At 37.8% G+C, this 11,307-nt stretch overlaps 2 protein-coding genes across 3 annotated transcripts; both read right to left on the reverse strand.

Moving 5' to 3' along the window:
* Positions 1–226: 226 nt before the first annotated feature.
* Positions 227–4,053, reverse strand: rilpl2 (Rab interacting lysosomal protein-like 2). 2 transcript variants are annotated; one of them, XM_044112704.1, is made up of 4 exons: positions 3,546–4,053; positions 3,310–3,464; positions 1,875–1,985; positions 227–724 (listed from the first exon to the last, which is right to left on the reverse strand). In XM_044112704.1, exons 1-4 carry the CDS (start codon positions 3,843–3,845, stop codon positions 703–705), a joined length of 588 nt encoding a protein of 195 aa, XP_043968639.1. In that variant the 5' UTR covers positions 3,846–4,053; the 3' UTR covers positions 227–702. The 2 variants fall into 2 exon arrangements, with proteins under 2 accessions (XP_043968639.1, XP_043968640.1); XM_044112705.1 differs by having other exon boundaries at positions 3,310–3,461; positions 3,546–4,049.
* A 346-nt stretch (positions 4,054–4,399) lies between these two features.
* On the reverse strand, positions 4,400–10,337 carry LOC122828797 (RILP-like protein 1). The gene is made up of 8 exons (XM_044112710.1): positions 9,840–10,337; positions 8,698–8,848; positions 7,496–7,617; positions 7,140–7,415; positions 6,209–6,394; positions 5,742–5,884; positions 5,556–5,654; positions 4,400–5,353 (listed from the first exon to the last, which is right to left on the reverse strand). Exons 1-8 carry the CDS (start codon positions 10,113–10,115, stop codon positions 5,260–5,262), a joined length of 1,347 nt encoding a protein of 448 aa, XP_043968645.1. The 5' UTR covers positions 10,116–10,337; the 3' UTR covers positions 4,400–5,259.
* Between the last annotated feature and the right edge of the window lie 970 nt (positions 10,338–11,307).

Raw genomic sequence — 11,307 nt, forward strand, 5'->3', positions numbered from 1 at the left:
CTTTTATCTTTTGACAGCTGCATGTCTTTTTTTTCCCCAGAAAAAAACATGTTGGTTGGTTGAAAAAAAATACTTCTGTCAGATATTTGAATATAATCCTGGATTGTAAGAACAATAAACCTCAGAGGCCTTCTTTAAACAGCTGCATTTGTACACAGGTGAATATTTAGTATTTTAGCAGTACTATGGAGTATTACAGTAAATAGATCATGGTACAAAAGCATGACCCATTCTGCAGATTTTATTTGTAAAAACAGAAAATCATTGTCACACATTATGTCTGACTGGGAGTTTTTCTTAATTTCTTCACAACCTGCAACATTTACAACACTTCAATAGAAAATAGCCCCAAAAATCTAGGGGAAAAAAATAAAATCTGCATTGTTTTGTTAAGATTGACTCGATGGGACCATATTATATCTATTTGTTTACTTCATAATTTAAGACCAAACTTAAATTAGCAAAAATACATTTTTAAAAATGCTTGAACAGGGAATGACTAACGTAATACTTTCCAGTTACATAAACATATTTATAGTTCAGCTTCTTCAGTATTGTAATACAAAAAATCATATTAGATTAAAAATGATACAAAATATTGTTAGACTGACATGTGTAAACAACAATTACAAAAGTGGTTAGAAATTGTGCAGATAAATCCCATTTGCCTCTAAAACAGAGAGATCGTCTGAAGGATTCGTCTCATTTTCTCCTGAATGAAAACCTAAAAACAGAAAGATTCCAGAGTCAGTTTAGTTTATCATGTGTGACCAGACAGGGTTCCTGTACAGTCAGGGAAAGTATCTAAGTTTTTTCTCCTGGTCTGAAAAAGCATAAACAACATTTTCATTTCCAGAATTTTTTCCCCATACGATTGTTTAAAAAATATAAATCTTCCCATCCTTGTATCAATCCATCATCCTTCCATCCATTCATCAATCAAAAATTTGTGATACGTGTGAAATATGCTTATATTCTTTTACCCCATCACTTTTTGGCCTCTAGTATTTTGGATAAAGTTGTTTGTGTCTGCTGCTGATAGACTGACTAGCTGGCTAAATGTTACATTGGTATGAAAAATGTAAGTTCATAACATTTGGAACATATTAGCCAACAGTGACTTTCCTCCAATCAGTCCTTTGCAATTTAAACATTGAACACACTGATATTATGATGACAAAACATTTGTGACATGTTGTGCACCCCTATAAATTGTATTTGGAAAGTATTAAGGATCTACAATTTTAAAGATGCTAAAGCTCATACAGAGTGGTGAGCAGTATAGAAAAATAATGTATCTAAGCAATGTGGGTCAATCATATGGTATTATTGCAGTTTTCGTCAATAGAATCACAATTTAATATTTCTTGATATTGTCCCATAGAAAAGCCTACAGTTAGGTCAGATAAGGACATAGGCTACCGTACATTTATATTAAAGGCCCTTAAAAGTGATCCTTTTAAGAAATCCAGGATTTTCATTTGGGAAAACTACGGAACGTTGATAGGGGAAATGTAGTCCTGTGGGTTAATGGCTGACAGGCGCTCCACTCCAAGTCAGAGTAGCTTGTAATTACTGACAACAGCTTACAAGATGGACACATTTTCCAGCCTCACTCAATTCTCTCACAAACATTCTCTGCATCAGCATGACTTCACCGGGTCACAAGTACAGCATTAGCGCACAGGAGAAGGACTGTAAGGATAATCTGCCTGTTATCTTCATCTCAGCATCATGTGACTGAAGAAAAAAACAACTTTGAATTCCTTGCATTTTACCTGTGATAGTAAAACTTGTTTTTGACATTAAAAATATTTTTATTTTAGTTATTTTTTTGAATTATTATTATGTAGATCTAAGTATTTGTAACTTACAGTTTTCCTATAGTTGTCTTCTCAGTTATTGTGGATGAACTGTCCTCTGTGGCTGGTGGCGTACCCAGATCCACGTCAACCATGGCGGGTTCAGATTGAGGTAGAATCCCACTGCAGAAAAATTGGCAGGTTTATGGTCACTTGGAAAAATGTTGCAGCAATTTAGAATTAAAAATTGTTTTCAAAGTTGAGGAACTTGAAATATTTCACACTATTCAGCAGAATGCAGTCTTTTTCTCTATTTAAATAGAAATGTTACTGCAGATATTTGTATTATGGTCAGACTTTAATTGTAAAACCTGCAAAAATGACAAAATTTAGACAAACCCTAACCCTAGCCCTTTATTTCCCTAAATCGCTATTTACTTTTTGTAATACTTGTCCAGAATCACTAAATCAAGTTCAAAACTTTTCTGGGAAAATTATAGGAACCCTGTATAAAGTAAAAGTGTTGGAAATTACAACTACAAGTGTGGCAGTTTTCCATCTAAAAGTTAAGAAGGATTCTTAGTCATAAGTTTTAAAAAAGTGTTCATTTTAGAAATAAGTGTAAGAACTATATTAGAAAGTAAAGTTGGACAGCCTGCAACAGACTGGCGACCTGTCCAGGGTGAACCCCGCCTCTCGCCCGGAACGTTAGCTGGGGATTGGCACCAGCAACCCTCCCGACCCCATTAGGGACGAAGGGTGATTAGAAAATGGATGGATGGATGGATGGAAGTTGGAAAGCTAAGATGCATGTCTGTTAAGGTGCTGACTGCTAGCTCTTCCTGTGCAGATAGTCTGACTGACTATTATATAAGATTATATAACCTTTTTAAATAGGAAAAAGGGAAATTTCTCCTCTGTACAGCAAGTACTTTGAAACGAGCACCTGTGAAATTTGGACCCGAGTTTCCCAGGGACCAAGGTAACACTTTATTGGGACAACAATATCTTTAAAGAACATGCAAAAGTGATAATATAATATATGTTTTTCAGACAAGTTTCTCTTTAAATTGTCATCTCCAGGATAAAATTACACTGTTTCAGCATAACGAGTAGCTCTTTCATTACAGCGTAAAAGCTGTAATACTACATAATTTATAAATGCTACCAATTTTGAGAATAATTTGTAGCTTTTTTGCTCGAATTAAAGCATATTTCTCGTTTAATGCAGATTTTGTGTAGATGCACTTAAAAAGAGTTATTTCTTTTCAAGGTAATCATACAATGAGAATTTCATAACAGTTTTTGCAGAGGGGATGCTTTACAAAACTGTTGACAGTTGTGTCTCAGTTGATGCTCTGCGTGGGGTTACACCACAATAAACTCTTTCTGGTGCTTCTGATGCAAATAAACAATAACTGATTAACATTATTGTGCATTAGTGGCGGAACGGTGCCAGCAGCTAGACGGGAAAATCAGGTTTTAATTAAACATCCTGTGTGGTGACCTCTTGTACAGCTGAAGCTCCTCTTGGGCCACCATGAGCTGAGCCTTCAGCTGGTTCCTCTCCTGCAGAACCTCCTTCAGCTCCTGCATGGTGAAGCGCGGTCTGTTGGGGTCATTCAGGTCCACCACCAGTTGATTAGCTCCCACAGTTTGCTGCTGGGACAAGACAAGGAAGACATTGTTAAACCTCTCTACATTTCCCCTGGCAAGAGTTATGAGCCGGAGGATGAAGCTCACCCCGCTCTGTCCGGAGGAGGAAGAGCCCTCCCTGATGATCCTGTCCAGCTCTGCCTTCAGGTTGTCCCGCTCCATTTTCAGCTCCTCAACTGACAGATTGTACTTGTTCACCAGAGTTTCAAACATTTCCAGGACTCGGACGATCCTGAACTGTAAATCCGACACTTCTTCACCGGTGCTGCTTATTTTTAACAAATCTCGGCCGATCACGTAGGAAATGTCATACACATCTTCGACAGTGAGCTCAAAAGCGTCCTTCTCGAAGGCCAGAGCAGGCGACGATTCTTCACCAAACTCCATCGCGACACGGCTGGACTCCTTAAGATCACGGAATAAAGTCACTTTTGAAACAACAGACCACCTAAAAAGTTCCGAACACAGCGATTGTTCTCTGTTTTAGACTTGAATTTTCTAAACGAAGGTAACAAACTTCCAGCGGAGCAATACTTCCCCCATCACTCATCCTCCAATGGCGAGGCAGCAGAGGAGGGCAAAGTATCCTAGCGACAGGTGAGCTCAAAGATCGTCTACGGTTAGGACAGTTCACTTGGAGACGATCGAAGCGTAAACGGAGGTCGTTGATTTAAAGGAAAACTAGGAAGCTCGTCCCGATCATCTGTTCTTCCTAATACCCAGAACTGTCAGGATCAAGTGATAAATCCCGTGATTAAATGTTTACGGCTTTTATTGCCTTCTCCATTTGTCAGGGTGAAAAGATCCAGTCAGGAATGTCAAGAACAGATAATTGCTTCTCCACGCTAAACACTGTTAGTCTGTGTAATACACAAAACATCAAGAGCTCCATGATCCTTTAGTGCTTTTCAGAATCAATATTCAATAGAGACGCATATGCAAAATAGCAAAAATAAACTTTTATTACTTTAATCACAAGTAACATAATTTTACATGTACTCCTCAGCAGACACAGGACGCTATCCACAGCATATTTGTTATATAATCATTAATAATAAAGCATTAAGGCTGAGGCTTCTCTGAGAAAAAACACCTTTCACATAGATTAATTTACACATTTCAACTTTGAAAACATAAATCTCCCTTAATGTCCAAGTAACTTGTTAAGGCACAGTTTGTTGCATAATTCAGATGACACTGCAAAGCTAAAAAAAAAAAAAACAATCCCCCCCCCCCCAAAAAAAACCCTATTCATTAATTCTCATTATTTTCAAAGAACTCCTCAGTTGTCCTGTATTTGGACTATTTGGATTCATTTAAAGTTCTTGCCAGTCTGGTCATAAGTAAAACATATAAAAACAGACCCGTTAATTCACATTGGTGTAAATGCATGAACTAGGCAGGGGTTGGTTATCGACATCAAGGCATCCAGAGATTTTAAAAACTCATGGTTTCAAATGTAGGAACATTTTTTGTCATTCCTCATTTCTGAATTAAATCCCTCAATAAAATGTCATAAAAGTGCTTGAGTTTTCTCCAGCTGTAAGGAACATAAAAACTGTTATGCTCTCCTTTGCCACCTGTTACTGCGCACTGCAAATCAGCTGGTTGTATTGCTCATTACTTTTTTGTTTAAAATAAAAGCTATCACAATATCTTTGACATTTCTGATTGTGCTTGATTATTACTATAATACAACAAGATTCTCTAACCGGCACATGTCTAGTATGAACATAACATCGGATTTCTGCTGATAAATCAGTTCTTTGTGACGAGATGAACATTTCCTTTAAATGACAAGTCATACAAAGGAAACAAGTCTTCTTATTGGCAACAATGTGGGATCGTCTGTGATTAAACCGGCAGCCACCATTGGCATTATGGCAGTGAAGATCCTGTCCAGATAGAAATGGACAAAAGGTTGAGGAGTGTTGGAAAGAAAACACAAAAATACATTGAAAAAGTTTCAGTGAGTTTTTATGGCTGTGTTACTATTTATTGCAAATTCCTTTGTTGATATTAGAAGCAAAAATGGGCATTAAAAACCTTGGATCAGGTGGTGGAAGAAAAAAAGAAAGTACTGATCTCTTTACTTACAGCCGTCTTATTCCTGATTCAGGCTGATCAGCTGTAGTTAGTGGTGATGGGGTATTTGTGGCAGGGACACTAGGACTGGTGTCATCTTCCAAGTCCTCACTGAAGCAAAATGGAAGTTTCATTACATTTCAGTGCCAATGCCTTTTTAACAGAAGCCAGAGTGAGAAAATTCAAATCAAATCTTACCTTTTGTAATATGCCAACTCTTCCTGGAGTATGAACACCTGGGCTTTGAGTTCATTCTTCTCCTGCAGGACATCCTGCAGCTCCTGCAAGGTGAAACGAGGTTTGTCTGCCTCATCCTCAGCCTCTGCAGGAGCTGACTGTGTCTGCAGTAAAAACACATATTCAGCGGTTCTCTTGCGTCAACAGCAGTAACAAAGCTGGTGGCTGACTGGGTCTCTGGGCAGCCAAGCAGGGAAAATGATAACCTGGTTGTCACGGTGATGGTAAATGATTTGCTATGCTTAAAAGAAGGCCTATGTTGCTGAAAGCTAGTGGTGGAAAAGGTAACTTGATACAGCTGATTAGCAATACATGAGTAAAACTGTTGCAAAATAAGCATTTTAAAATGATAATATGCTATATTCAATGACAGAGATGAAGAAATTATTTCTATCAACAGAATGCAGTTTATTGAAACAAGCTCTTACCAGAACATGTGCTGCAGTGTGTTCTTCTTTAGTAAGGTCTCCCTCATTTTTTCCATTTGCTGCTGTTGACAGAAGTGAGAGGCTCTTGTCACACTCGAGGCACTTTGCCATGAAGCCAGGATCCCCTCCACACTCCACCCACACAGAACGTGGTTTGACAGAGTCAGAAAGAATGGTTTCTGCAGCCTGGATGTGGGACAAAGAACAGCCAATCACAGCACTTTGCAAAATACAGTGGATGTTTTCACATTTGGTCTCATTTCAACCACAAACCTTCATGTATTTTGTTCGTATTTTATGTGACAGGCTAACACAAAGTAGTGAAGTGGTAGGAAGATGGTGCATGATTTTAAATAAAAACTGTTTTGTAGAACCACCTGTTGCTGCAAACTGCATGTCTGATGGTGTTTTACTTCAGCCAGTTTTGCTCATTGAGTGACTGAAACTTTGTTCATTCAAGCTGAATGTAGAGTGTAGACGTCAGAACTGCAGTTTTCAAAAGTTGCTACAGATTCTCAATTGCATTTAGATATAGACTTTGACTGGGCCACTCAGCACACATTCAGCTCTGATTTGTTTTCTTTTCCCTGCTGAAGAAATGCATCCCCACAGTATAATGCTGCCACCACCATGTTTCACTGTTGTGATGTGTCCAGGGTAATGAGTTGTGCAAGTTTTCCTCCACATGGTGTTTTTTTTCCCACTTTGTTCTGTACTTTTTATGTTGTGAGTAGCAGATCTGTGCAGCTCCTTCTGAGCTGCTATGAACCTGTTGGATGCTTCTCAATTTTTCACCTGGTCTGTCAGTTTAAGTGGACCTTAAGTGATTAGGAAATGATTTAGAAAACAGTTTAAAATTTTCCTCCCTCTTTACAGTTACTACATGTTATTTTATCTTAGTGTATCACAAACAGTCTGACATGCTTCTTACCATCATTGGTGCCGATGTTGGTGAAGAGTTCCCAGATCTTGTTCCCAGAGGGGATTCTATCTCTAGAAGCTCTCTTTCTAGTTCCTTCTCCTGGAGCTCCTTTGTTAGTCTCCTGACCTCCAGCTGCAGCATTGCGTACTCCTGCTGCTGTGCCTGGGCAGAGGCCTCCAGCTCAGCTCTCTGCTGGATCAGCGTCTTGCCCTGAGCCTCCATCAGTCCGGTCCTATGAAGAAGGTCCTGGTTGATTCTGATGAGCCGATGCTGCTGCAGCTGGAGCTGTTTTTGAGAGAGTTCAAGCCACTTTAATTCATGTCAAGATAGCGTTGACATGTTTTGATTAAAGATCAAATCCTCACCGCTTCTACATCTCCGTTTCTTAGCGTTAGCTCGTGGTCTTTGGCACGGATTTCGTCTCTCTGTTTATCCACCAAGACTTTTAGCTTCTGTATCACTTGGCTTTCTTTCTCAGATGTTTGTGCTAATAAGAAAAACATAATCAGTGATATGAGAGTCACAATAATATTAGAAAAATCTCTCTTTTTTTTTTTTTTTGCAATTGTGTTATCAGATAGACAGCATGTAATGTTCAAGTAGAAGTAAACTTCCAAATGCTTACTTTGATGCAAGCAAGCAAGAAAGAACAGCAAACATTATAAGACACTAAAATGCTTATTTCCATTTTTAATATCCGATCTATACAAAGATATAATTTCATACACCAATAAGAAAACTAATGCATCAGCGGGTACAGTAATCTAGTCATGCAGAACTAATTTATTGAAGTGCACAAATCCATTAGTGAGTGTGTGAGTTTGTGAGAGGGCTGCAGCTCAGACTGTAAGTACAGCTGCACTCACTAAGAGTCTCACACAAGAGATATATTTTGGTCTGCTTCAAAAATAGTCTCCTTTCCAAGCTCCCGACTGACCTACTTTGAGGTCAACTTACAAACGTGTATTTTTATGTAGCTTTCTCAAGACTTTTTAAAAGTCTTTTTCTAACTTTTTGCTTATTCACTGATTTTCAGTATACTTTTTTAACCTTAGTTAAAAAGTGTTGTGTCAGAAAAGTGGACAAATTGAGGGCAAATAAAAGGCTGAGTCAAAAAAAACCTACCTTAAACACACAAACTGTGTGTAAAAATTATGTTTTTAAGATAAAGGAAATAAAAATGCTCCAAGAAATGCATCACACTTTTGTTCTACATCAAGGCTTAGCAAATTTTTTCCCCCTGTTGGTGTTAAATCCTATTTTCCGTCAGTCAAGCTGTGCAATGGTATTTTTCATAGATTCAACAAAAAAATAGTAAGAAGCCATTTATTTTGTAGTGGGATGTCTGTAATAAAGTTCCTAAGGATCCAGTTTAACGGGTTCTATGCTGAGTTGTCTTTAAAGCGTAGATGCAACATTGGTTCATCCTTTGAGTTTATTGGGTTTTAACAGCAGAAAATTTGAACTGATATTTAATATTATTTTTGTATTTGCATGAACACAATGAACAGCGTTTTCTCTGCACTGATTACAACATCGTAATAATCAATCAGAAAGATGCACCCACCTTGGTGTTTCTGTAGGTCCTCCTCTGTGACGGGGGACTCTTTCAGCGAGAGGCTCACCAACAGCCTCTTGTTCTCTGCCTGAAGCTGAGTAATTTGAGACAGCAGGTCCTGGACTTCTCCCCTCCATACATCTTCCACCTGCTCCAATTCCTGAGCACAGAAGATATGACAGCTGATTGAATTTGTTTAGCATGGTTTTGGTTTGCTGCCTTTCACCAGAGCAGGATCTGAATCCAAGTCAGAGGTAAAATAAACGTCCCATCTTCGTTTAAATGAAAATGTGAACATTTATCAAATAGCAGATTATATGTGTAAAAGTTTCATCATGAGGTGGGGATGCTTTTCTTCACCAGAAGCAAAAGTGCCCGTCAGGGTTATTGTGAATATGAATAAAGCCAAATCCAGGCCATTGAGGTTCCTACACTGAACTGTGGCCAGAGTTGAATGGTTTAGTTTCAACTTTCAAGTTTCAACAATGGTTTAGTATCCAGTCAAAGTCCAAAATTAAATTTATGTTCAAAAATGCTCTTTGTTAAATTTAACATAGCAATAGCTACTTGCAATAATTATGAACAAAGATCAGTCCCCAGATGTTCAAGCTGGACATGCCTGAAAAACACTTACAGCATGAATGAGAGCAAGAGTGAGTTGATTCCTGGGGGCTAAATGTTAATAGATGCCGAGCTTATCAGGTTTTCATTTTGTAATGAATGAATGAATAAATAAACATTAAATGATATTGTTTCCTTTTCACTTCACAATTCTAAGTTGTTTTAATACTTAAAATATTTGAATTTTAAGTATTAAATTATTAAATTTAATTAAATTCTAACAACTTATATATAATTTAATCATTTAAATTATTAAATGATAATTTAATAATTTAAAATAATTTAAATTATAATTTTAAGTTATTTTAATACTTAAAATAACTTCCAAATTCTAAGTTATTTTAAGTAATTAAAATAACTCGTATCGGTAATTAAAATAACTTTTAATTATGAAGTCAAAAGTTATTTTAATAACTTAAAATAACTTAAGTAATTAAAATAGAGATATGGAGACATAGGTTGCTCCATTTCTGCAGAAAATTCACACGTCAGGTCACAGGCTCAAGTCGATGCGGAGTCTCTGCACTGACCTTCTGGTGCTTCCTCTCCTGCTCGTATCTGTCGCTCCGCTCCCGCTGCAGCCTGTCCAGCTCCCTGCGCAGGTCCTCTGCCTCCTGTCCAGCTGTTCCGCGGCCCACAAGTGCCTCCAGAAACTCCAGAACCCGCACCACTCGGGGAACCACCCCAACCAGACACTCGCACCCGAACTTGTCTATGACCCGCTCAAACTCCTGGCCGAGCACCGCCGCGATGTCGTACACATCCATGACGGTGAGCTCCGCCGCGGGTCTGTCCAGCGCTGACATAACGTGGGTCTCTGTCTGTCCCTGGTTCTTTAATTACACCCTCGAAATCCAGCATATCTCTGCTAACCTCAAAGCATTCAACAGGCTCACATTAAGAGCGCAAATAACGAGTTTGCGGAAGCACGCTGAAGCGTGTTGGAACGCCGAGGAAACCTGTTGGAGTTTGTTGACAGTTTAAACCTGACCAACGTCTGCCATGCTGTTCTACCACTGATGCTGCCTTCGGGTCAAACCGAAAACTCGGAAATTTAAAATTCCACCTATCAAAGTGCAGTAGTGCAATTTAATTTAAAAAAACATCCACTTCACAAGGAAACAGTGGATAAGTATTACTATAAACAACATAATAAAACATCAAACTACAACATATTAAAGGTAATAGCAGTGTGTGCATTCTCGATCCAAGTGCTGTGTACTTTATAGAAGGTATCGTTTTTACAATCGCTTTTGAAGACACCATTCCTCCTTCAAAATTATATACAAAGCACTACTGCGCATGTCAAGACGTGGATATGTCCATGTCCATCCATCATGCGGATGATTTCGCCTGCAGTACGCAAAAAATACCATTTATAAAAAGTATCAAATCATCCAGTCAGTCCTATAAACAAAGGATCTGTTTATAGGAGATTAAAAACAAAACAAAGACATAAAGAGCACAGATCCAAAAGAAAAAAACAAAACATTTATTGATACTTCATGGAAGCCCAACAAATTCGTCTTCCGGACGCAAAGTTTGTTTCAGGAACCCACTTTCACTAAATGAAATACATTATTTAGGTTAATTCCACATGGGCTATTTTCAAGCTATTTTTGTTATTTGTGATTTTCCACTTACAGCTAATGAAAATACAAAGATTAGAACATCAAACCAATTTAAAAAAAAAAAACATTTTAATACAGAAATATAGATTAGATTAAAAGAGATGCTTGCTTATATTTTTTTCTTATTTTTACTTTTAATCTGACAAACACGCCTCAGCAAAGCATATTCAAATTTATATTATGCAGTTCACCCATATTTAAAAAGACTGAAAAATGAGCTTCTTTGGCATCATTCAAAGGCTTGGACTATTTTTCAGTGGTCTATCCTCCTTTTAGACAAGGGAAAATTTGGTTTTTCATTCAGTAACAGAAAATAAGTTTATATTGATTTTTTTAAAGCATATTTCTGCTAAAACTATTTACTAAA

The sequence above is a fragment of the Gambusia affinis genome, linkage group LG03 (assembly GCF_019740435.1).
Source record: "Gambusia affinis linkage group LG03, SWU_Gaff_1.0, whole genome shotgun sequence".
NCBI classification, from domain to species: domain Eukaryota; kingdom Metazoa; phylum Chordata; class Actinopteri; order Cyprinodontiformes; family Poeciliidae; genus Gambusia; species Gambusia affinis.